General features: G+C 41.5%; 1 protein-coding gene across 2 annotated transcripts; it reads right to left on the reverse strand.

Moving 5' to 3' along the window:
* Positions 1 to 1,074: 1,074 nt before the first annotated feature.
* LOC139226711 (ras-related C3 botulinum toxin substrate 3) lies at positions 1,075 to 26,755 on the reverse strand. Of its 2 annotated transcripts, XM_070857672.1 has the most exons (7): positions 26,509 to 26,755; positions 14,071 to 14,142; positions 13,865 to 13,982; positions 11,696 to 11,758; positions 10,362 to 10,521; positions 5,446 to 5,566; positions 1,075 to 2,670 (listed from the first exon to the last, which is right to left on the reverse strand). In XM_070857672.1, exons 1-7 carry the CDS (start codon positions 26,541 to 26,543, stop codon positions 2,610 to 2,612), a joined length of 630 nt encoding a protein of 209 aa, XP_070713773.1. In that variant the 5' UTR covers positions 26,544 to 26,755; the 3' UTR covers positions 1,075 to 2,609. The 2 variants fall into 2 exon arrangements, with proteins under 2 accessions (XP_070713773.1, XP_070713774.1); XM_070857673.1 differs by lacking the exon at positions 5,446 to 5,566.
* Positions 26,756 to 27,573: the final 818 nt, after the last annotated feature.

Here is a 27,573-nt window from a genome sequence, read left to right on the forward strand (position 1 = left end):
CTTGGGTAATTTTACAGAACCATGTATAGAATTTAACCTAACAAATCCAAACACATCAAGACAATTTATTTACCATCAAAGTGTCTGACATTTTTCTGTAAAAGGAAATTTATCCAAAATTTGGTGCAACTTTAATTGAAGGCATAAAAGGAGATTTACCAGCCCCGCCACCACACCGCTTTGGTTTTGTTCGCAGGATGCGGCATAATGTTGCATTTATTTCCCATTCCTACATGCCCAAGGTGGCTGGCCCCCTTCTTGAACCCTTGCAGTCCTTATGGTGACAGTGCTTCCATAATGGTGTTGTTAGGTAGACAATTCCACGATGAAGGAATGGCGATAGGCTTCCAAATGGAGAATGGTAGATGATTTGAGGGGATGGTGTTCCTGCAACATTGCTGCTCTTGTCCTTTTTGATGATAGAGGTTGCGGAGATGGGGAGGTCCTGCTGAGTTTGGCGGGTTGCTGCAGTGCATCCTGTGACTACTACCTACTACAGCCACTGAAAATTGAGTTGTTATTTTAAATTGGAGAAAACAGCAGGCATTTTAATTCAGGCTATACAGCAGAATCGCTCCCTTCGTGAATCATTTAGCAGCTTTAAGTACTGTTGCAACAACAGACCTGCAAGGTTCCCAGTACTTTAGAAAGATTTATCAACCAGCCACATCGCTCAACTCCATGCGAGCCTCAACTCATCTGCTGCTGAATCCCAAATCCATGCTTCCGTAACCTCTAGACTTGACTATTCTAATGCACCCCTGGTTGGCCTCCCAATTTCCATCCTCCATAAATGTGATCATCCAAAACTCTGCTGCCCATGCTCTAACTTGCACCAAGTCCTGTTCACCCATCAGCCCTGTGCTCACTGACCTACTCTGGCTCCCGGTTAAGCAGTGCCTTGATTTTAAAATTCTCTCTTATGCTCCCATTGGAAACCAGGCAAAACGCATGTTCTAGTGAAGGTTTCTGCATTGGTTCTGGGAAGAAGCCCCTTATAGCACATCTTGTATCAAAACACAAGTGAGCGACTACTATACGCATTTCATAAGAAAGGAAACAATAAACTTATGGTAATGAGGATACTACAATATTTAATGAAATTCATTTTTTAAAACATAATTTGGTTCAAGAAGTTGCACCTTGAGAATGTGCCAAGTTAGAAATCCTCTCAAAAACTTGTACGAATGCATTTAAGAAAATCACAAAAAACAAAAATAAACAGTGACATTTCCCGAAGAGTCAGCTCTCTCCCAGGGTTAAGGCTAGGATGTTGATTAGAATAAAATATTGGGACTCAAATCATGCAGGCCAGTACTATAAACGAATAAGACGCCAAGTTGGCAAAACTGTTTTTTGTTAGTCCCAGCTAGAACAAGTGAATGCTGCATCTCTAGTTGGACACTGCATCTGGCAATCTCTACAATTTACTCGTAATATTTAGAATGAAGGAGAAACCCTGATCTGTCAAAACACAAGTCTGCTAGTGTTGTAATAAAGTTAATGAACACAACACAGTTAAACACTGACTTTACATAACCAGCAGAAAGCCTTTTTACACAAGTCTTTCACATACACAAGCCTTCCCCCCGCCCCCCCGCCCTTTTAAATTTGCACTTTTGCCCATGCTGCACTCAGTGATCCCGTATTATCCAGAGCTGCTTACAGAAAAGGTCAAAAGTATCTCTACAATAATTAACACTGCAGTATCCCTCATTTTGATCTCCCGCAACAGGAACGTGGTCACAAAAAGGCCAAAAAAAATCAAAACCGTGCAAAAAAGGTCCATTCTCGACAAAAATCTTATAATTAACTTCCATGTACTTCTTTTAAGTTAGCGGGGCAAAATAATCTATTAAATGTATTTGTTTATTCAAAATAAAATGTTGCTACAATAACAATGCAAATGGACGCATGTCTAGACTTCAATAATTGTCAATATGAATTGATAGGCACTAAAAACTGCTGCTGGTCTAGACTAACCAATGATACCAGACAGCGAGAGTGGACTTTAAAAAAAAATTAGTATAGGGCACTAACAGCTACTGTGCAGTGAAACAGTCCTCTTGGTCCACATTTTGCAGTCAGTGAAATGGTAAAGAGGACTGACAGGAAAATAAAATAGTAGAATCTAGTGTTGCTTAAATAATCAGTTATGTAACAAAATAAAATTAAAGAATTAAGCTCACAAAGATGAAATGCCCATTAATACTGTTTCCACAATGGAAGTGTCATTTTGGTCACCACTGGAATTGAGTTGGATAAAAGCTACCAAAAAAGAGGGGATACTGCAGCTTAAAAAAAATTACAAGAGTCCACTCATGAAGACAGCCACATTGCCTCACATAAAATCCAACACAGCGCTAACAGAATAATTACTGACTTCAGGACTTGACTCTCAAGGCTAACTGTTCCAACTCAAGAGAGGCGACATGAAGAACACTCTCTTCTGCAGTCTCATTCCACACAGGGCCACGATTTGGATAAAATACCAGCAGATTGCGTTGTTATGAAGGTATGGTTCCTGCACGGTCTCTTCCTAGAAAACAGTGCACTTCTTTCTACGCTTTTTCACCGGTGGTGGGCACAGCACGGCTCGAATTGCTTCATCAAAGACCGTTTTCAAACCTCGCTGAGTAAGAGCAGAGCACTCCAGGTACTTCACAGCACCTGTGGGAAAAAATACAGCTTTGAAAATACAGATCGTATCAAATGCTCAAGTTCACCGTGTCACTGCTTTCATTGATGGAACTCTTCTCTTTGGCAGGTTTCCAAGTTGTCATTCTATGTCCAGTAATGAATGCTCACAATCTCAATCTACTACAGTTGCTTCAACTGTCGTTGCAGCAGATCAGTGCAAATGTTTTTGAGGTTTTGTTTCGTTTCCCATTTGCTTTTGCCATAACACACAGTTGGGAGGGCAACAGGATCTTGACAGAGCTCAGTGCCTCCATGGCCTAGATGTGCACGTCAATACAGTAAAGGATCTGCAGTGGACACTTCTCACTCCTCTCCAACCTGGCTCAGGCTCGCAAACTTACTCAGTAATATACCAAGTGATTACACAGGTTGATTTGTTTTGGTTTAGTTCAATCAATTTTATTTCAATTATATAATCTTCCCATGGGACACAATCCCAGTGATTAAGGGGAGGTCAGGGGGATTTTTTTAAAAAGCTAGGGTTCCCATTGCTGGCCATTATTTTGTGACTCCTACAGGAAGATGCACAAGCGTGGATATTAGGCGAGCCAAGACTTGGCTCCTCAGTCAAATAGCCTGCCATCACTTAAAAACATGAAGAATTATATAAAAGTGGAAGTATTGGAAGACTGACTTTCAGGAGGTTTTATTGCAAAAGTCCACAGGAGAGAAAATTGGAAAAAAATTAAGAACTCCCAATAGGTTTGACGATTTGAAGTCTTACAGGCTGATGTCAAACTGTATCTATTTTATTCAAACCCTTACATACATAGGCTGATGTTAGAGAGCTAAAAGGTGCTGCAAATGGCCATAGTTCTATTTGAGCTTCATTTTAGATGGGGGGAGGGGGAGCTTGATGAGGTGAATAGCCTACGGAAACAAGGAAACATAAAGTAGCTCAACACACAGGCAGACTTTCCCAGGGGATTGGAAGTGGAGGATTTCTTCACTTTCTCACGAGCTGACAATAAAAGTCAACAGTGCCCCCAGAGCAGAATGGAGGATGGACTGTAATTCTCCCAGCTGCTAAAACAAAGGCCCCTTTCAGTTTCTGCAAGGCCCTCCTCTAGCATCATGCAGAGCCTTTATTTTCACAACAGAAACCCGATACGAATAATTATAGGCATTCACAGATTCCGAAAGGACTCTATATCTCTCTCTCTCTCTCTCTATTTCCCCACCCACATTACTGTTTTGTTCAGTGAATTTATTACAAAAGATTATTCACTTCATTAGGTATGAAGAGTTAACTTTAGAACACAAGTTATTTTATGCAGTTATTTATTAAGTTTTAAGTCAAAATATTATTTCTGTAACAGTGAAATAAGACAACAACTTGTGTATATATATATATTATATATATAGCACCTTTAACGTAGTAAAACGTTCTAAGGCGCTTCACAGGAGTATTATGAGATAAAAGATTTGACACTGAGCCGCGCAAGTAGAAATTAGCACAGGTGACCAAGTTTGGTCAACGGGGTAGGTTTTAAGGAGCGTCATGGAGGAAAGAAAGGCGGAGAGGTTTAGGCAGGGAGTTCCAGAGTTTGGTGTCTAGGCAATAGAAGGCAAGGCCACCAATGGTTGAGCGATTATATTCAGGGATGCTCAAGAGGGCAGAATTAGAGGACGCAGACATCTTGGGGTGGGGGTTGTGGGACTGGAGGAGGTTACAGAGATAGGGAGGGGCGAGGCCAAGGAGGGTTTGAAAATAAGGCTGAGAATTTTAAAATCAAGGCATTGCTTAACTCCGGAAGCCAATGTAGGTCAGCAAGCACGGAGTGATGGGTGAGCGGGACTGGATACAAATTAGGACATGGACAGCCGAGTTTTGGATCGCCTCTAGTTTACGTAGGGTAGAATGTGGAAGGCCAGCCAGGAGTGCATTGGAATAGTCAAGTCTAGAGGTAACAAAGATATGGATGAGGGCTTCAACAGCGAATGAGCTGAGGCAATGCGCAATGTTACGGAGGTGGAAATAGGCGGTCTTAGTTATGCTGCGGCTATGTGGTCGAAATATGACACCAAGGTTGCGAACAGTCTGGTTCAGCCTCAGACAGAAGTTGGGGAGAAAGAAAGACTTGCATTTATATAGCACCTTTCACGACCACCAGATGTCTCAAAGCACTTTACAGCCAATGAGAGGAATGGAGTCAGTGGCTCGGGAGTGGAGTTTGTGGCAGGGACCGAAAACAATATTCAATTGGTGAAAATTTCTGCACATCCAGAACTGGATGTCGGACAAGCAGTCTGACAATTTAGAGACCGTGGAGGATCGAAAGAAGTTGTAGTGAGGTCGAGCTGAGTGTCATCAGCGTACATGTGGAAACGGACGTTGAGTTTTCGGATGATGTTGCCAAGGGGCAACATGTAAATGAGAAATAGGAAGGGAACAACACAGATGACTTGTCCATATACTGTCCCACAAAAAATTCCACTTGCCCATTACCCCAGGCCTTGCTAACCTGCCTTACTCTGTGGAAGGCTGTGTGTTCGGATATCTGAACTACACAGCTCTGCAGTAATTTGGAGCAGTATTGAGCTCGGTCAATACTGAGCACTGGTGGGGTAGACGAGTCACTGGAGACTGGAATTATTCTCACCTGCCAAGATCAGATCAGCCGTGATCTTATTGAATGGTGAAGCAGGCTCGAGGGGCTCCTATTTATGTTCTTACTCCAGGTAACCCTGCAAGCCATTGCCCCATAGGGGTAGCCCTGGCTGGACAAAAGGTGAGAAGCTTACCAATGGGGCGTATCCCTGCAGGAAGAAAATGCACTCCAAATTGGATAAATAGAAATCCTATTCGGTAATTTCTCAGTATTGGATTGTACAGTCACCTGAGAACTCACTTTGAGTGGATTGCCTATGATGTTTGGAAAGAAAAAGACTTGCATTTATATAGCACCTTTCATGACCACCGGACGTCCCAAAGCATTTTACAGCCAACTACATACTTTTTTTTGTTGAAGTGTAGCCACTGTTGTAATGTAGAAATGGCAGCTAATTTGCACGCAGCAAGCTCCCACAAACAGCAATGTGATGATGACCAGATGATCTGTTTCTGTTATGTTGATTGAGGGATAAATATTGGCCAGGACACCGGGGATAACTCTCCTGCTCTTCTTCGAAATAGTTCCATTGGATCTTATACATCCACCCAAGAGAGCAGACCCAAGAGGGCCTCATAGTTTGGTGGAGTTCTGCATGTGATACCCACCCCCACCCCAAATCAAAATACTGTCAACTACCATTTCTTCAGTGTTAATCAGCTTAACAATGTTTTCCTTTCAAAAGAAAATTGAAGTTTAGTGCTGAGCCATTCCTGCTCCTGCTGGGAAAGTAATCTAATGGTGGCAGATCAGCAAGTACTACATTACATTCCTCTTCATCACCAAGGTGTTCTGCTTAGAAACACTCCGTCTGCTCTTCGGATCGCTTATTGGAGTCTGGAATTTGTGTGCAAGTATTATTTCACAGACAGATTTACCCATTAATTACCACTGCACAGGTCTGGTCAGAAAAGTAAAAAGTACTGCAAAGTATGATTTAGAAAAAACCTTTAGCCCTTTGTCAATGAATGACATTTGCGAGACAAGGTTGCATGATGTAGCACAGTCCTTTCCAACAACATACAAAACTGCTTTTAAACACTATTTTACACAGTTGTAGTAAGGGGAAGAATATAATCTTTTTTATTCGCTACTTCCTTCACCAATTGTCTTCTCTCCCACTCCAGGAAGTGTTTGACTGTTCACGTGTGGTTTTTGCCGCCCTCAATACCTTGCTGAAGTAGGATTTTTTTTTTTTTTTTTACATGCTCCAAACACAGTCTCAACAGGCCATTTGAACAGGTGGTGTATAGTTTATAAGTCCAGCTGATAGCAAGAGACCCACATTTTTGCTGTTGTCTACACTCCAACATAAAAGGGCCATTAGCGGCTTGAAAATACAGATAATAGGGCTTCTTTGTGGATGGGGAAAGGAGGCTTCAGAGAATTATTTAAACTAATTGATAAGATGGGGGAATGGGCTAAAAAGCAGCAGATCGATATCAGTGTCAGTAGGCATGAGGCAAGACAATTTGGTTTAAAAAAACCCCACAGTAATTAGTCTCTGAAGGGCAGTAGGATCGGTACGTGGAAGAGCAGGAGGTTTGGAGGGTACCGGGCATTGAAAGCAGCATCTCGGCTTGATCAGGCTGTTAAAAAAAAAACTAAGATTTCCAGCTGCGGGTACAAGTAGTATAGAATACAAGAGCCAAGAGTTAATGATAAGCCCAGGAAAAACTTCTTTTGAGTGCTGAGAGGGGTTGGAATTCACTTCCAGGGTTGAGGCAGAAATAATTATCAACATTGAAGATAAGATTGGATAGGTGATGGATGAAGAAAAAGGGGATAAATTATACCAGCTCACGTGGAGGGTAAATGGGGCACGGACTGGTTTGGGCCAAATGACCTGTTTCATAAGAACATAAGAAATAGGAGCAGGTGTAGGCCATACGGCCCCTCGAGCCTGCTCCGCTATCTAATACAATCATGGCTGATCCGATCATGGCCTCAGGTCCACTTCCCTGCCCGCTCTCCATGACTCCTTATCGTTTACAAAACCATTTATTTCTGTCTTAAATTTATTCAATATCCCAGCTCTCTTGTTGCTATAACTTATGTAAATAATTTACAGTGAAATCATTACACAATAGGCTGTTTCAGTGGCTCCCACTGCAGCTGTACAGAGACCCAGTTTCTGGTTTTGATTACAGTCCTTGTTTAGAGGGAGCAGTGAATATTGTATCCGATTGGTTAAGCTGCAGGATAGTCGAGCAACAAAAGAGCTGCAGACTTGCATCTAAATACATTGCACAAAAACAAAAACCCCCATGCATCACCCAAGAAAATAGTAAATTACACAACAACTCAGTGGAATGTCCCTCATTTGTGTTGTGTGTACAGAAGCACTTCTGTAGTAAAAGGTTTCCTACATTACAACAGTGACTACACTTCAAAAAGTACATACCGGTAATTGGTTGTAAATTGCTTGCGAGACATCCGGTGGTCATGAAAGGCGCTGTACAAGTGCATGTCTTTCTTTCATAAGTTGTGCCTCAATAGTAAAATAAAAACGATTGCAAGATAATGAATGACTTCTATTAAAATGGTTCTCCATGCTCCATTGATGTGCGCTGAGCTTCTTGGTAACCGAGTACAGATGTGAAAGAAAATAGTTTTTTTTTTTAAAAAGTGACAAAAGGCAATAGTGAGTACTGCGGTATTGAATGTGAATTCTTGGTGCTGGATAATAAAGCTGACTTTACAGCTCTCTTCAACTGAGTTTAAGTAATACCAGGGAGAACATTTCTACGTTAGAAGGACAGTCACACCCCCAATGGGTTAATACACATTGTGGGGGAGGGGGAATTTTAGTCTAGATCGAACCACGGTGTAAGCGTTCTCATTGGCCTTAATGCTGACACTGAGTGCACAGAATTGGAAAGTCCCATTTCCAACATCCCTCAACTTGATCAGCACCTTTAAAAAATGTCATCCATTTTAGCAGAAAATCTAAAAAAAAAGCAACGTCTTGTTTAAATATTCAAGAAGCATAACATGGTTCAAAGTCAAAAACAAAAGTAATGTTGGATATCTGAAATAAAAATAGAAACTGCTGAAACTGCACAGCAAGCCAATGACCATCTGAACGAGAAAGTTAGATTAAATGTTAAGATGTGACTCTCACTCACACCTGAAACACCAACTAGATCCAAGCCTATCTTTCTCATTCAGATGCCAAGCGTTTCTATCATATTCTACTTTTATTTTCGATTCTAGTTCATTGGAATAAAAACAGAAAATGCTGGAAATACTCAGCAGGTGAGACAGCATCTGTGGAGAGAGAAACAGAGTTAACGTTTCAGGTCGATGACCTTTCGTCAGAACTGTTCATTGAATCTCATTTCACAATAACAAACGTCATCCAGTAACCATTTAATAAACTGTCCCGCTCCCAAAATTAGTAACTTTTATTTATATAGCTCCTTTAACGTAGTAAAAGATCCCAAGGCGCTTCACAACAGTGTTACAAGACAAAACAGATAAATTTGACACCGAGCCACAAAAGAAGAAATTAAGGCAGATGACCAAAATCTTGCTTAGAGGTAGGTTTTAAGGAGCGTCTTAAAAGGAGGAAAGAGAGGTAGAGAGGCAGGGAGGCTTAGGGAGGGAGTTCCAGATCTTAGGGCCCAAACAGCTGAAGGCACGGCCACCGATGGTTAAGCAGTTATAATGAGGGATGTTCAAGAGGCCAGAATTTGAAGAGCGCAGACATCTTGTGGGGTTGTAAGGCTGAAAAAGATTATAGAGATCTGGAGGGGCAAGGCCATGGAGTGATTTGTAATCAAGGATGAGAATTTTGAAATCGAGGCGTTATTTAACCGGGAGCCGATGTAGGTCAGAAAGCACAGGAATGATGGGTGATCATGACTTGGTGCGAGTTAGTACACGGGCTGCTGAGTTCTGGATAACCTCAAGTTTAAGTAGTGTAGAATGTGGGAGGCCGGCCAGGAGTGAGTGGGAGTAGTCAAGTCTAGAGGTAGCAAAGGCCATGAATGAGCACAAGAGCTGTGGCAGAGGCAGAGGTGGGCAATGTTACGGAGGTGGAAAAAGGCGGTTTTAGTTATGCCGCGGATATGTGGCTGGAAACTCATTTCAGGGTCAAATATGACACCTAGGTTGCGAACAGTCCGGTTCACCAGCAGATTGATGCTCGGGAGAGGGATGGTCAGTGGTTAGGGAACGAGATTTGCTATTCCTGAATTGATGCCACCCGCTTCATATGTCTAACAAGGATCTCTTGAAAAGGCGGTGACAGGTTGGCAGTATAAATAACAGACATTTTTTGTTTCTCCACTGCAGGATCATCTTTGCAGAGGCCACAAATATACTGCAGTAGTGGAGACTGTCGTCACCTTGTGAAGTTTACTGATTTTTGCCCTCCTCCCAAATCAAAATATACAATTTAAACTGAACCTATATTAACAGTGAAAAGGAAAGCCACATTCATAAGAGACATCCAGTAATAACCTTTAAGCAAACACATTCATCGCAATTCCCCCAGAAATCCTTTTTAATAATTGCTTGATCAACTTGTAGGAAAACAGGTTTCATTGCTGCTGGGAATATTGAGGTCAACATTGATTGTGTCACACAAAGACTAAATCAGACATTTCATTCAGTGCATTCAGATTTTGGTATCTTCCCAAGATTGTCAATATTAAGGCAAGCTTAGTTTCAGGTCTCAGAGGTTTCATGGTTCTTTAGCATCAATTCTCATTCAGTTCTGCAGCACTGCCTCAATGTTGATTGCTCAAGGCACAATAGGAAGGCTAGCCCTCATTGATATCAGAGTGACAGACCGATGCAATTCTTCCTATGACTAATTGCCAAGTCTGCATGTTGCAGCAATCTATATGCATCAATCCAATATCTACTCAAAAGATGATGGCCTGGGGCACTTGACTGTGGCCTGAATGGAGCAGTCATTTTGTGTTATGTTTTGTTGGCAAATTTTCATTTTAACGTGGCAACTGGATTCTCCCACCATGTGTGTTTAAAGTGGTAAAGTATTTCGTCCTACAATTCCTCCCAGACCTTGCCACCACTCACCTATCTCCCTGGCCATAGCCAACCCCTGCGGGTAGGTAATGGGAGCCAGCTTTTTATCTCTTAGCCTTTCAATGGTGTCCTTATCATCCCGCAAATCCAGCTTTGTTCCTACTAGGATTATTGGCGTGTTTGGACAATGATGCCGCACCTCTGGGTACCACTGCATGGAATACAAAAAATACCAATTTGGAGTTTAAGTATCATCAAATAAAGTTAATTACTGCCATACCATGACTGACCTTTCATACAATTAACTTATTTCCAATTATATTTTTTAATTAAATATGTGTTATTTCAATGCAAATATCAACAGTATGCTTTGGATTCACGTCCATTTGAGACTGAATTGAGATGTCATCTATTTCATTTAGGATCTTTAACAACCCAACTCATGGAATTAAGTTATCCCATTTATCTGGAAGCAAAAGCACTGAACTGGGGAGTTGTGGGGGGGGGGGGGTTTCAAACTCCAAGGCCGCTTCAAGGTTGGCGGATCTCCAAATGATTGGGGGCAAGGGTGGGGTAGGTGTGTCACATTCTCGCCTCGACCCCCCCACCACCTTCAAACAAAACTGAAAGTGGTGGAAATCAAACAAAAGCAACAAATACTGTAAACAGGTCAGTTGATATCTGTAAAGAAAAATTTGGACAAAATCCAGCTTTTCTCTTACAGATGATGACTAACCTGCTGTGTCTTTCCAACATTTTATTTTTAAAAACGCTAAATGTTTCTTCATCTTAACTGAGTGGATGAAACAGGATGCAAGCTCATGAAGTGTAGCACCTGCAAAAGACTTCATTGCTCCTGAAAACTATATTTAATGCCGCAGGTCAAGGTTGGCTGCTGATGTACCAATGCAGCAAACCATTGTGCCCACAATTCCCCACACATTAGTTCCAGATCGCAACTGGTACACAGCAAGGGTGCCAAAGATAAAGGCACTTTCCTTCTATCAAGGGGAAGAAATCTGCACACTCATGCGCCTGAGAGAAGGTTACCTGCACACCATTTTGGCCAAGAAATGGTGGATAGGGACTGAAAAGGACATAGCTAAATTATGAACAGTTTCTATACGCATAGGTATCATACAAAGAAATAAAAACACTAACGCTACATCACTAGCAATGAATCACTGCAAGTGAGTACCAGTGAAGCAGTTAAAAACATCTATTTAGTTCGCTTGCACGAGACCTTTGACCCCCATGAACTGGGAAACCTGGTTAGGACTGTACATTAGGCCCACACCTTTTCGATTGCTTAAGGTCCCATACTGACAAATATATTGCATGTACAAGCTGTAATTTGACCCAGCGCTTCAAAAAGAAAACATTACCTTTGCTCTGACATTTTCAAAGGATGCTGGACTCACGAGTGAAAAGCAGATCAAAAAAACATCCTATTAAAACAAATACAAAAGGTTAATTTAATCCATATAAATAAGGACTCATCTCCATTACCTGGTTTCCTGTGGAATTTGTCATAAATCAAATCGGCATGAAGACTAAGGTGGACATGACATTAGAAGGGATCAAAAAAGATATTACATTTAAGATAGAAAGGGTGGGGGGCGGGGAGAAAGATAATTGATAAACTAATCAAACTTAAAGATAAATCCCTTGGTCTGGATGGATTGCATCCACGTATACTAAATCCTTACTCAAAGATAGAATAGAAAAACATGAAAAACTGAAAATATAATAGGAGTAGTCAACACATATTCCAAAAGGGAAGGTCATACTTGACTTACTGAATTCTTTGAAGTAGTAACAGAAAGGGTAGATAAGGTAATGCAGTAATAAACTGTATAATAGACTCATGATGAAGTTCAGAACATGTGCAATCAGGGAACAAGTAGCAGAATGGATAGCAAGCTGGCTACAAAATGTGTAAAAGAAAGAGTAAGCGGTTAAAGGTAGTTACTCAGATTGACAAATGGTGGGAAGTGGGGTCCCACAAGGATCGGTGCTGTGACCACTGTTGGTCACCATTTACATAAATGATTTGGACTCAGAATTCAAAGTACAATTTCAAAATTTGCAGAGGACACCAATTTTTTTTTTGGGCGGGGGGGGGGGGGGGGCGGTGGCGGGGGAGGTGTAGTTAATACAGAGGATGACTGACAAAATACAGGAAGCCATTAATAAACTTGCAGAATGGGTATGTAATTGGCAACTGAACTTCAATAATGATAAGTGTGAGATAGTACATTTTGGTCGGAAGAATAAGGCCACATACACCTCGGAAAATAAGTGTCTAAATGGGGTAGAGGAACCGAGGAATCCGGGGGTACAGATACACAAATCAATAGTGGCACAGGTCAATAAGGTCATAAAAATAGTAAATAACACACTGGGGTTTATTTCTAGAGGGATAGAATTGAAAAGCAGAAGTTATGTACAGACCCTTGGTTAAGACCACAATTGGAGTACTGTGAACAGTTCTGATCTCCATGTTATAAAAAAAAAAGATAGAGGCACTGGAGAAGGTGCAACAAAGATTTACTAGAATGATACCAGAACGGAGAGGTTATATATCAGGAAAGATTGAACAAGCCGGGGCTCTTTCCTCTGTAAAAAAAAGAGAAGACTGAGGGGTGACCTGATAGAGGCCTTTACAATCATCAAAGGGTAGATGTAGAGAATGTCCCATCGCTCAGTGTAGTAGCCAGACAGACCTGTAATATTCACTCCCAACACCATATGTTTTATTTTCAGGAGCATTAAGGAATATTTTATAGTTCCTAATGGAATCAGGTCGGGTTAAAACCTGCTACGGTAACGACAGTAGACAGTACCACCTGTCACTGGTCAATACAGAGTGCCTCCAGAAAATGCCAATGGCTTTGGGCAGACGCGTGCATGGAGGAGGGAAGTTGGACTCTTGATGGAGGAGGGAGGTTGGACTCTTGATGGAGGAAATGCCAAACAGCCGATGAACTAATCCTTGCATGAGCTAACCTACAAGCCGTAACACAGCTGCAGTACAAAACAAGTCAATGGTTTTGATAGAGTAGATAGAGAATGTTTCCACTTGTGCAGAAGTAGAGTCCATCAATATAAGATATCACCAAGAAATCAAATTGGGAATGCAGAAGGAACTTCTTTACCAAGAGAGTGGTGAGAATGTCGAATTCGCTATCATGGAGTAGTTGAGGCAAACAGTATAGATGCATTTAAGGGGAGGCTAGATAAGCTGTGAGGGAGAACGGAATAAAGGGTTATGCTAAGAGAGTTAGAGGAGGAAAGACGGGAGGAGGCTCGAGTGGAGCATAGACAACAGCATGGACTGGTTGGGCCGAATGGCCTGTTTTTATGCCGTATATCCCTGTCCCACCCCTTTAAATAGACTGCTTAACATTCACTGTCGAGGCTCACACAAGTAACAACAACTTGGGTGAGAGATGGGAGGATTTGCGGTGCTTAAACTCGACTCCAGCAAAGAATCAAAACTCCAGGATTGGAAGGAAGAAAATTGATATAGGTTTTTAAAAAAGGCAACATACCGTCTGTGGGTAAGAGAGGGGTCGCAGTCGGTCATAATCTTCCTGACCTGCTGTGTCCCAGAGTCCCAGATTCACTGGTTTCCCATCTACCATAACATTAGCTGAATAATTGTCAAATCTGCAAAATTAAAGCATTAGAATTCAAAAGGCATCAAATATAAACAATTTAAGAACTATTGATAAAGAATGCTACACTCAATACATACACTGTTGGGATGTACTCTCCGGGGAATGCATTGGTGGTATAGCTGATGAGTAGGCATGTCTTACCTACAGCACTGTAAAGCAGCAAAGAAACTACCATTAGTGACAAAGTTGAAAGACAATAAAACATTAATCTAAAGAGGCTAAATTGGATGCACACAAACTCTTAATTCCACGTTAGTAACCTATAAAATCCATATTCTACATCAAATCATATCATTTTCAAATATAGTGCTCCAATATATACTTTACTGCTCCTAATTCAAAGTTGCAGCACTAAATTTCCATTTTACATTCAAGGCTTAATTTAAAGTAAAGTATTGTGATTATTTAAAAAAAAATTTAAGCACTGAATTATTAAGAGTAGTCAGGCCTCCAATTCGGTTGTCCATCATCCACCCCTCCAAATGCACACAAAGGATTTGGTGTTCTGATGCCTCTGTATATTTTACAAATTTCCAAAACCCTGTTAATTCTACATGAGCATTACATGATTCATCACTGTAAAAGTATTCCCACTTGTTATTTGCAATCTAAATATTAACAATTCATGGAGTATTTAAAGAAATCAGTATTCATTTTTTTTAAAATATCATTGTTCTGGAGATTTACAACTCCTACCAAATGAAGAGAAAAGACAGACTGTACCCAGAGCCTTACTGGCACAGTTTATGGAAATCCTGGAAGTTGCTTCGTGCAATACTGGAGGTTGAAATGGAGTCACCAGCACAGCACTAAGAGGGTTGCCCGGTTTCTATTACAGGTTCAGTTCTCACACACAGATACGCCATTTGCCTTGGTGCAAAAATATTTGGGCTTTTATGCAGCTCTTGTGGCTGTCCAGTTGCTCTCTTCACAATGCCGTGAATGCAGGCCTAAATCCCAGCCGGTGACTGACACACAACCCTTCTCTGACCAGCTGCGATTAGACACAAGCGCTCAGTGCAAAATATACCAAGGTATCAGAGCAACAAATCCTTTGGATATAGCTCCTGTTAAAATGAGGAATCACCAGTAAACAAACTACACTCTCAGCATTGTGTACATGTTGTGGGGGCACCCGAAATTCTTCCAAATAATTTTTTGAAGATATTAAAAAAAAAATCTTCATGTAGAGGTATCTACCAGATGTGATCCACATTAAATGAAAGAACTTGCATTTGAAGGTTGTGGGCTCACGTCCCACTCCAGGGACTTGAGCAAATAAATCTAGGCTGACACACCTAGTGCTGAGAGAGTGCTGCACTGTCGGAGGTGCCGTCTTTCAGATGAGACGTTAAACCAAAGTCCGGTCTGCTCTCTCAAGTGGATGTAAAAGATCCCATGGCATTATTCCGAAGAAGAGCAGAGGAGTCATCCCTGGTGTCCTGGCCAATATTTATCCCTCAATCAACATAACAAAAACAGATTATCTGGTCATTATCACACTACTGTTTGTGGGAGCTTGCTGTGCGCAAATTGGCTGCTGTGTTTCCCACACTGCAACAGTGACTACACTCCAAAAGTACTTCATTGGCTGTAAAGCACGTTGACATGTCCGGTGGTCGTGAAAGGCACTATATAAATGCAAGTCTTTCTTTCTTCATATAAATGCAAGTCTTTCTTTCTTCATATAAATCGCCCGTCATGACCTCAGGATATCCCAAAGCACTTCACAGCCAACAAAATACTTCTGAAGTATGTAATGTAGGAAAATTGGCAGTCAATTTGCATACAGCAAACCACAGATGACGAGATAATCTTTTTGTCGTGTTGGTTGAGGGACAAATATTGATCAGGACACCAGAAGAACCTCCCGCTCTTTCGAATAGTGTTATGGGATCGTTTATGCCCACTTGAGTAGGCAGATGGGGCCTTGGCTTAAAACCTCACCCGAAAGACAAATAAAATTCAAGTATTACATTAAAATAAGCACAGAAAGCACAACTTTAAACTGGGGACTGAAGTACCTGTGCACCACGATACAATTGTCCTCCTCCCTCTAATCCCGTTTCAGTTGAAAACACGCGGATCTTTACACCTCGTGTACAACACCACAGGGGATCAACTAGTATTGGTTTTCACTTCCTCTGGCTACTGTCTAAAATTAGGTGTTATCTCTTTAAAGCATCCAGTTTTAAAATGAACGTTTAAACACTCTGCTAAAACAGTAATTGATCACATACATACAGACACACAAATGCGCTTGGTACTAATTTTGTATGCACAATTACAACCTCCAGATAAGAAAAGGCTCGCAGACCTGTTACTACCGTTCTCTGACACGGACTATCTACTCCCAGGGTTTCAAAATTACAGTCCCTGGGTCACGTGCAGTCCCCACTTGAACCCTGGCATTCCAATGTTACCAAACATATTTTAGCCAACCGACTTTGCCTCCATATTGTTGGTAAACCCTCAGCATATTTGCTCCACCAGACATGATAGTGCCCTGTAACTATAGAGCACGGTTTAGAATTTTGTTACAACTGCATTTCTCCCATCACTTATCTTCTCCCCATTTTTTCATCCTCAGGACCAATTCTTGTGGAGAATGCAGGTAATTGGAGATCCCCCAAAGCTACATGGGCTCGTCACAAAAAGCATGAACCCAGACCTTAACCACTGTGGTGCTTGTTGAGCCCGTCATTAGAAGGTACACAATCCAATTCCAGGCCCTTTCCACTATTGCTCTCGGGCTGGTTACTAAAACTGCTTTAAATAGACCTTTTATGTTGGTGTCAGTGGGCATGGCGCTGGGTCCTGAAGTGTGGGTCTCACTCAGCCAGTGGCTTTTCCCAATGTAAAGCTGCTGAATTTACCAGGAAGACCTAAAGTCTACAAATCTGCTGTCCGTTTAAAATAATCAAATTAATCATAAAAACACAAGAACTGGCTCTTTAACTCCAAATTAAAAGACCAGTATAAAAGACACTTTTAAAGGTGCTTGGGTCGACGTTCTTAGCATTTCCTCCTTCCCTGTGGAAACCATTCATTACTGTTCAGAGTTTCTCATTCCCCTTCAAATTGGTGTCAGCAGAATGTTCCTAAATCCCAGGTTTTGTGCAGCCGACTGCAAACCAAAATGTAAAACTGGTGGAAGTTGCGAAAACCAGGTTGGGGCGAGGATCTAGGCTACCTGTCTTAGCGAGCCAAGGCAACTTGGAATTCAAAATGTGGCAGGCGGAGCAAGATCAGCGCTTTAGGAACCAGCAGCACCAACACACCACTGATGCCAATGCAAAAGGGCATATTATTGGCAAAATGGCAGACAGATGCCACTTTCTACATTAAAAAAAATACAATGACTGTAGCTGCCACTGTGGCTAAATGCACAGAGCCGTACAGACGAGGAAGATCCCACACTTGATTACTCGGCTATGCCAAGTTTCCTTCATTGTTCCTGGGCTAAGAAGAATATATATGATACATTAAGGCTGCTGTCTCCAACGGCTATCCAGCTAGAAATCATACATATACGTGGATGTTGGCAGGAAGACAGGATCGAGTTTCACTTCATGTCTGAATAGCCGAATAGCCTGCCATTAGCTGGCAGCAATAATGTCTATTTGGGTGAGGTACATTACCAGTGTAATTATACCCCAGTATAAGTCTGCACCTTCAGGACAGAAGCAAGTAAAATTCAAGGAACAGTAGATTCTTTTTTTTTTAAAAAAGAAAGCGTCCAGGAAAATACAGATGAATGTTTTTCCGAGGGAGAAGGGGAGAAAAGTGTTTTCTTCAAATCTGTTGCCTACATCACCATAACCTGTCAATAGATCATTAACAAAAGCAGAAACCACTCAGCAAATCAAGGCCAGATTATGCAGAGAGAAGTGACAAGTTAACATTTCAGGCATAATCCTTCATCAGAACTTTAATATCCCATCATATCCTGGATACTGAAACATTAGTTTGAGGAATTCAATTTCAGTGATTGAAACCTGGGAGCTGGCTACCTATTAGTTTATAGAATTTACAGCGATTTCCCAATCTGATTTCACTGGATTCTGAATCAGATATTGTCCATCTTAGAAATTAAAACTGTTGGGCGTTTTTGTTTATCATAAGAAATGGTCACTGACTGTAGCAGCGGAGCTGTGGAGTGTGGAATACTGACCTTACTCACTCTACAACCAGGTCAGGTAGGCTACATTATAGTTGAATGGCCAGTCAATGATCAGTCATCAAAATCGAACTATCCGACTGGAAAACATTCTATTTATATGTATGAGTGCATTGTTTTTGGTCAGTGCATTCACGTTCGTTGGGGCTACAGACAGCATCAACCATCGTTGCCAAGGGACAATACTCAAAACATGCAAGCCCTTTGCATTCAGTGAAAAGCACAGAATAAATGCAAGAGTTCCTCCGCAGTCTGCTGATACACCAGCCTTAAAAAGGATTCAACCCTCCCCTCCCTGTCATATTGCTGGTTCCCACACTCCTCATCCTTTAGATTCAGAGGGAGACTGTCAAATTAGTAGCAATTAGATTAATATCCAGTGGGAAGTGGAGTGAGACAGTCCAAACTCATGTCATTTAAGAATCAACAGCGGCAGAAGACTTCCATCTCATCCACTTGGGCTAGTTTCAGACATAGGTTACTGGAGGTTACAGGACAGTATTCCAATCCACTGCTCTGCACAGTACTTGTTTCTCAGATTGACTGAAAATTATCTACATTATCTGTTTATGTTGTAGATTCTGCAAAAATGACAATCTCCGTGTTCCAAATAACATCGGCAACATTGAGATGGTGCATGCATGTGATATGCTGATATCTGCATGTGATATACACCATCTGTTTGTGACTACCATTCTGGCTACTTTATTGCCAGAATAAAACGGTGGACCCAATGGCAAATAGCACTTATTTCTGCCATCTAACCGGCACCTTGCGACCAGAGGCAGGCATACACCCAGGTCCAAGGACTGATAGGTGGATAGTTAGCCCAGTTCTAAACACAAATTTCAGACAGCTGGTAGTGGAATAGCAAATCAGAAATTCCTCACAACCAAGGCCTATTATTTGTGGTTTCCATGAGAAAATGGGTAGCATCCTAGAATCTAATCCTCCACCCCATCCTCCCAAACACAAGTAAAAATCCCCTAAAGTACAAGTGGAGTGCGACTTACTCAGTCGCTATAAAACAATTGCCCCAAATCACCAAAACACGTTAAAAAATGTTATGTAGAATCCTGCTGACTAAATATAGAATGTGACATCAAGTCACCAGAGATAGTGGATCTGCTTATAAACCCTTGAACACAAAGCAAACCAGCAGTTTCATTTCCAGACAGAACGTACTTTCTGACAAAGGTAGGTCACATATTCATTAGAATGCGATAATGCTTAAGTTATTAAAGCTATATTCATCAAATACTTATGTAAACGGAGCTCAAAACAGACCCATTTTCAAAAAAAAAGACAGGGAGTGGCATTCAAGTTTTTCACGTTATTCATATAACATGGAATTGTTTACATCACAGCTCTATCCCATTTCTGTAGCACAAAATTTGGGGCAAGAGGGAAGAGGCGGCAGTGATTACAGAACAAAATTGTCGTTGTTGAAAGCACAGTCTTTATAAAGAAATGCTTGGTAAACCTTTTTGTTTGTCAAATACTCAAACGCAATAATGCAATTCATCAAATTCCTACTAAAACATCACTGACCAAAATGGTCCTCAGCAATATTCATATCCCCATTTACAAAGACAATATTTCTTTCATCAAATACTGTAAATTAATTCTGCAGTTCTACACAACGCATATTTAACATTAAAACATTTACCAAAGAACTGAGCTACAGCATTTTAAAATAACCTGCCCATCATATTGAGAGCATGTGGGGGTTTAATGCCAAAGTGCAAACCATCAAACACTTAATGTTGCTAAGTAACCAAAAGCCCTAATTCTTTGTCAGAAAGCTGCATCATCTGTTAGTTGAGATAGCACATTCCAAGCAGAGCCCAGTATCTCACACTTCTCTTAAGACACTCCTCATTGGTTAGCGATGATGTAATGATTAACAGGGAGGAAACATAAGCACACACAGAAAACTAAAATGCAATTCACCAGCTAGAGAGCTCAGCTGAATGCAGCAGTTGATAACAAAGCTTTGCTTAGACACCCGAACTGTAGTCTTGGCAGCTCACATACCATGAAGCCCATCATTATATTAAAAGAAAAATAGATGAAAAAGCACACTGAAGATTTCCCCTCCCGACAAATCAATTTTTTTTTAAAAAAAGCTAATATTTAAACAAAATCATAAATGAAAATGTCAAGATTTGAGAGTGACATATTTCTTCTTTTGTCTCCTGAAGGCACTGACTTTTCATGGGATATGGTTTTACAGGTACTGGCAGCCTCCAGTAGTTAACCCAAGTGACCATTCTTCACACACAAGCATAGACACTGTTGGCAAGGCAGTCAATGAGGTTAAATCTTAGGTGGTCCCTCGTATCGAGGATGACTTACTTCCACACCAAAACGGTTCACAGGTGTTTCAATGAAGGACCTGATATTCCAGGTTGCGAACTACATATTGAAGGGTGGAAGATGTGGATTTTTTAAATTAAAAAAAAAACGTGTGGTGGCCGTTGCACACCAGCCACCGCACGGGCTTGACAGAGCTACGTCTTGGTCCAGTGGCAAAGGTTAACCAAGTATCATTATGGAGTTGAATCTTTTCTCACCCAACTGCACACACACACTATTGGTTAAAGATCGGGAGTGCAAATACTGGCTGATTTCGCCCCCTCTCTAACTGCGAAAATGCAGGCCAACAGTGGTATCCTTATTGCCACCCCATCCAAGATCAGCTACCTCAGTATATAGACACCGAATTCATGTCTTCTTCCAGCATAAATTAATACCTTTAATATATTAAAACATGGAGATAATACCCCATTAGATACTCAGTTTATTTTATTTACCCCATTATGAGGATGCCAAAAATAATTATATATTATGCACTTCATGTGTGTCTGTCTTCCAATAAAACTTCCCCTTTCCTTCACACATTTGTTATAAAACAGCACATCTTCCAACTCACTACAGGCAACCCCACAGAGATCTCCTACAAATTAAGCCAATGTAGTTCAAGTGGACGTTAAAGATCGTTAGCACTATTAAAGAGCAGGAGTTTTCTTTGCGTTCTGGCTGACATTCCTCCTTCAACCAATATAAACTACAAACAGATTACCTGGTCATTCTTATTTGATGTTTGGGTCAAGAATGGCTGCAACATTGACCTAAACAAGTCATTGCACTTCAAAAAGTAATTCATTTTTCAAAGCACTTTCAGACACGGATATGATAATGCAAGTTTTATGATGGTAAAATGACGAAGCAGTGATCCCACGAAGATGTACTTAGTAGAAACACCTTACAAGCAACGTGAGGATGGGGAACAGTGCAGTTCCCCATCCTGCACAGCCCTGCCTCACAGACATGGCTGACTGATCAGCAAGTAACTGGACAGCACCAGAGATGTCCCCGTTCCACTCTCCTGGCTGAAGCAGGAAATGTGCTAACAGTGCAACTCTTAAAATAGGACAGATGGCTTTGCAAAGAATAAAACAAGCAAGCAATGGTTGGACAATGCAAAGTGAGGTTAACAAGTCATTCATGAAGGATGGCAATGTAATGAGAAGACTGCAAAAGATGGTTATGAAATAGCCTTGTTTTTCTTGTAGTCCAGAAACTGTGCTCCGGATCAGCTTTCAACACTACCTTGCAGCTCGGGGTAATGGCGGCATGTGCAAAATGGAAAATAAAATTGGCTGTGATATTACATAAAATATGCAAGGCGGACACAAATCGGAGATTATCGAGCCCGTAGTGCAAGGTCCATAGGCCAGTGAACTGACTAAGATGAGGTAGCTACTACTCAAGTTTGATGGAAATTCAATTTTTGAATAACTGAGATGACAAGTTGGTATTTGCAAGAGACAACCTCCGTCCAGGTCCCTGCAACGATCAACAAAAGCTAAAAGGAGGGGGTTCCAACAGCTACTATTCTTTCCTGGATTTCCCCAGATGAATCTCTGAAGGATCCACTCCATTTTACCAGTTCCAAAACTTGACTGGTATAGAGCAGGACTTGGGGCAGTTCAGTCAGAAATTCCTGTTGTTCTAGCTGCAGATATAACAGCACATTTAGCAATTCTCCAGCAGAAGGGGTGGTAAGATAGATCTGACAATTTTACAATATCACCTTAAATGACTTCATACCAAGCAGTCATGTAGTACTACTGAAGCCCATCTCAATTATAAAAGCCATGGTCGATGCCGTATGCCTTCTGCTGCCTTTACTCTCAAGGCGCTTATATAATGGTGTCAATAGAGAGCTTGCATTGGTTCTGAAAATGCAAGATTCACTACGCCACGAGCAACATCTTCATAAACCAGCCCAATTCACTAACTCCAACGATTGATTGGGAAGACCCAGAAATAAGCTGGTCAGCCAATTGCCAAATTTAGCAAATCCAGCAGGTGTCCATTGTGGCTGAGGTTGTTGCTGCCTGAGCAAAACACCAACTTTGGTAAATATCTGCATTGAAACACTGCCGACACCAATAGAAAAACAAAGTCCTGAAATAACACTTGTATAAATATAATATATAGGAAATGCTAGGAATCACAGCAGGCCAGGCAGCATCTGTGGAGAGAAAGAGAGTTAATGTTACGGGTCAGACGAAGGGCCACAGACCTGAAACGTTAACTCTGTTTCTCTCCACAGATGCTACCTGACCTGCTGAGATTTCCAGCATTTTCTGTTTTTATTTCAGATTCCAGCTTCTGCAGTATTTTGCTTTTGTACTTGTATTTATATAGGTGCCTTGTTATATCAAAATGTATGAAGCAGCTAAGATGATGAATTCTAATGTCTTTGTCTTTCCAAGACCTACTTCAGAATTCCAGCACTCGCAATTATTCCTTTTATCTCATTATAGCTGCTAGTTGGTGCTGTGGCATCAGGAGGCATTTTCCAAATATCTGTTAATTGCCAGGGCACAGAAATTTGCAAATGTGCAACAACTGGCAGTGGAACAGATCATGTTTGTACCATGGCTTATTACAGATATGCACAAGATAGGGTTGTTTTTTTTTTAAACCCCTCGTAAAAATGTAAATATTAGTCAGTTTGCAAACAAATATTTAATGCAGCATATTGCTACTGAGGCAAGTAACAAGGAACATGAAATGTCACATCGTATCATTCTCTATTCACAATGACACGGACACAACTTAAGATAGCGTGCTAATTCAGCATCTTAGCTCATAGATTGATGGTATATATTTTATAGAATATGAACATGTATATGATAGAGATTATATTTTCTACATTACAGAACATATGTATTTCGCACACACAGTACTAGGGGAAATAAAGAGATCTGGAATGGATTACAAACCTCGATCACATTCCAAGACTACATACACTGCCTCCTCAGCCGTCCATTTCACTGGGTTACAAATGAGCTCACTGCATGTGGTCTACTAACAAGTCTTATTTAAATGTATTCAGATATTAAAAAATCAAGTTATCTCATACCCTTGACAGCATTTGTTAAATTATTATATGGCATAAATAAACTAATGAGTAATGAAAACGCTCCAGGTTGAGGCCCTTGCACACCACTCATATTTCCAACTCGTAGGCAAGAAATAAGATAGCACACCTGGATAGTACTTTCTTCAACATTGCCTAGATCCACACACAATGGCCCGATAGTGACCTGTTCCACTGATGCGATTCTGCAGCCAACTGGTAGTAGGTATGGACCCCCTCGTCCATCCACTCCCCTTCTCTTTATTTGGCCAAGATTGGCAAACTTGCGTGGGAATCATGAATAAAATCCTGCACACGCGCCAATGTGCAGTGGCATCTCGATAATTGAGAGTTGGTAAGCAGCACTGCTGCTGAATCAGGATTAATAGGCAATACGAATTTAGTTCCAGTATTGCAGCCAAAGTAATTCAACATGCTGTCCGACCAGTTACAGCAGCAGCTGCCTTGCATCACATGACTGGATGGTGCCAGATACCACTTCAAGTCTACATAGCCAGGCACCCATAAAATGTTATTTATACAATTTTTGAAACATTAATGAACAGACATTTCTCAGCACGTAACATAAAGCAATAACTTGGCTTAAGTTTGGTCACTTCCTCCTCTCCTCCCTCAACTATTGACTTGATTAACATAATACACTCATGAGTGCCTGGTTGGGAACAATTTGTGGGGGTACAAACATTACATCAGTCAATTACATCAGCTGTGAGCCAGTTACCCCGATGTAAATCAGCAATCCTAACCAAAGAATAGGTTTTTTTCTCAAATACTACTGTTCTTTGGAGTTAGTTTTATGGCTGCACACCAGTGTCTCAAACCCTGGATTTCATATAATTTTAATTTTGGTCTGTAAGCGCTCAAAGAAGAAATATGCCATAACCCATACCACAAATTTAACTTTACAGGTCAGCCAAAAACATCAAATAAATTCCTTGTCTAATACGATGCAGATAACAGGAAGAAAATGACCCGCTTTCTGAAACACGAGACATCGTCCACAATTTAGATCTCTTCCCTTAAAGCAAAAATCCAAACCAACTCAACCCAACTGCTTAAATTCTAACAGCTTGTGGATTACAAAAACCCTTCAATATAACCCAGGTCTCCAGTTTCAAAGGTTCAATGCCTTGCAATTACACACTCAATTTTATTGCCAAAATCCTGTATCAGTTGGCAAAACTATAACCACTGGAGAGAGATGGGAATGAGGAAGGTAAAACAGCCCACTCTAAATCCTGAAATTGCCACTGATCTCTCACCACACCCCGTCCCAATTCTTTACACAGATTTTTGCCTCTGCAGCCCAGTTTGGGAGGTAACACACTCGGTCTCCCTTTTTTGGTGTTTCAGCTGAATGCTAAAGATCCCATGGCATTATTCAGCAATGTCCTCTCTCAACCAATAGCATAAAAAAAGTTAACTGGCCATTTCTCTCATTGCCATTTGTGGTAACGTGTACACAAAATGACTGCCACATTTACCGACAGAACAAAGGTTGCTGTAAAGTAATTTAATTAATTACATACTAAACATTGTGAGATGTGATAAGGCATTAAATAAATTCTTGTTTCCTTCTCTCCACATGACCAGTTCCACTTTATGGCTTGGTGAGTTGATGAGAGCAGCATGGCAGTTAACCAACCCATGAAATGATTAGTTCAAGGAAAGGAAAAATAAATGGGGCAATAAATCTAAAGATATGTATTAGAATTTTAAATCTTTGATCAGTATAATATCAGATCAATTACTTTGCATTTGCCCACTTTATGTTGGAAATTTACTTAAAAATATCAAAATCTGTGTTGATTTTATTTAATTGGTACACAACAGGCTTTGCAGAGTTTACCATCATCTCCTGATCTTATAAAATATCCATGTTGTGCTTAAAAGTACCAACACTACCCCAATTGCCACTAGATAACAATATGCATCAAGGCTCTGCATACTGGTACACCATCACAACAGCCAATTTCCGAGAATATATAACCTGGTTCCGCAGATTGTGCTATCATAGCCCATCAGCCAACTCAAGATTATAACTTGGGGAATACCCATCCTCCAGACCAGACAAGCTGTTTTGCAATTGAGTACATACCCAGAGTTATGCCACTGTCACATCACCAGCCATCTTGTAGCACGACTATAGCTAATTATCTACTCTATGGAGGCTGTGTGGACCATGAATGCCCCACAAGCCAGCAGATACCCAGCTATTGTGCTTCCATTACACCCACCAACAAAGTATCGTCATTCACACACATTTCAGATGTTGACTGTGTGGATGAAAAATAAAAGGTGGATTTTTTTTCTCCCCACCACACGGTGACAATAAAAACTTTTAGTTAATCCCTTTCCCACTCTTACTGCCGTTCTCCCCATTTTTACATCCAGCTCTCACAAATGAAAGGGTATGTTTTGTTGTTGTTGCTCCAATTATGTGAAGAGAGACATGAAATAGCCAAGTCATTTGAAAGAAATGCTGGAATTGTGGGGGTGGGAGGTAGCCTGAATTGTGGCTGTGAAAGCAAATGCTGCACGCCTGGCTAGGGCTGGTGCTGCTGCAAGTGTCTGCTGCTCTGATTCACTCGATTGTTCCTCCAGCAACACAATCTCGGAAATTCACTGAGGGGGGAAAATCAAATAAAAATACAAATTGATTTAAAAAAAAATCAAAGCATCGGCTGTCCAAATCCAAGGGATGCAAATATCTAAATGCTTATTCCTGCATCGTTTTTTTTTTAAACGAGAAAACCACCAGCAATTATTTTTTTCTAAATTCCTAGACACAGCCCAAGGCTTGCAGACATTTCAATTTCCGACAGCCTTTTTTTCCCCTGCAATTGTCTCTTTCCCCATGAAGATGAATTTACTTACCCGTCGCCCACAACCACGCACTTGATGGCCTGCATCGGGAGAGATTTGCAGCAAATGCCCAGCCAACCAAGGAAGTTTGAGTTGCTTTAAACCCGAACGGAGGAGGGGAGGAGGAAAGGGGTGGGGAGGAGGAAGCGAGAGAAAAAAAAACACCCGAGATTTTTTTTTCTCTCCAAGCTCTGAAGCGACAGAATATCCGCAAAGAGGAGCCGGTGCGGCAGCCAGCGAGCGAGCGAGCGGCCGGCCGGGTCTCCTTTCGGCAATCTCCGTCAGCGGCGCGGAAATGACCGAGCGCGCGATCGGCCGGCCGAGTCTCCCTTCGGCAATCTCCGTCAGCGGCGCGGAAATGACCGAGCGCGCGATCGGCCGGCCGAGTCTCCCTTCGGCAATCTCCGTCAGCGGCGCGGAAATGACCGAGCGCGCGATCGGCCGGCCGAGTCTCCCTTCGGCAATCTCGGCCACACTTTTAACCCTTTCAACCTCGGCCAGTTCCTGAATGTGGCCAAGCCCACAGAGCCCCAGCCAAACACACCTTCACCACCCCCATCACCAGTGAGGCGTCACTGTAACCTGGCTACAGCTCTTTTTAAATACCAACAATTAAAACATTAAAAAATGTTTAAAAGAACCTTGATAAATCAAATTAAAATTGTGTTCCCGTTTGCGACGATGCACTCCAGTCTCTCCGGTGCCTACCAGTCAGGGAAGGCCGCGAGCGTACCGGCGGACACCACGTGCTCCAGCTCCAGGGACACCGCGGCACGAACTTAGCCACAGAAGAGAGGCAGGCAGTCGTGCTGAATGACCCCCTCGACCGCCCACTACCTGGACCTGTTAATGACCACCTTGGTCAAGCCCAGGAGTGGTCCCATGAGGAGGCCCTCCGACCTGCCTGCTTCCCCCCGCATCGGGTAACCTGGCTACACAGAATTCATCAGTGATCACTGATCAGATACATCTGAATTCAGCAAGCAGCCCATTGAGGTGCTTAAAAGCCTGTATTGGGGGAAGAAAAAGGCAAAATAAAGCATTGTCATGAGTGGTAACAATGGTTGAGCAGTCTCC

Source organism: Pristiophorus japonicus, chromosome 16 (genome assembly GCF_044704955.1).
Source record: "Pristiophorus japonicus isolate sPriJap1 chromosome 16, sPriJap1.hap1, whole genome shotgun sequence".
In the NCBI taxonomy this organism is placed as follows: domain Eukaryota; kingdom Metazoa; phylum Chordata; class Chondrichthyes; family Pristiophoridae; genus Pristiophorus; species Pristiophorus japonicus.

What these genes read in the sequence shown, in the direction of transcription:
- LOC139226711 (XM_070857672.1), bottom strand. Translation starts at nt 26,543, where the DNA reads ATGCAGGCCATCAAGTGCGTGGTTGTGGGCGACGG. An exon ending in GGAGAGTACATCCCAACAGT is followed by an intron (nt 13,983 to 14,070) that starts GTATGTATTGAG and finishes TTAATTTTGCAG; the next exon opens with ATTTGACAATTATTCAGCTA. An exon ending in TTGAAAATGTCAGAGCAAAG is followed by an intron (nt 10,522 to 11,695) that starts GTAATGTTTTCT and finishes TATTCCATGCAG; the next exon opens with TGGTACCCAGAGGTGCGGCA.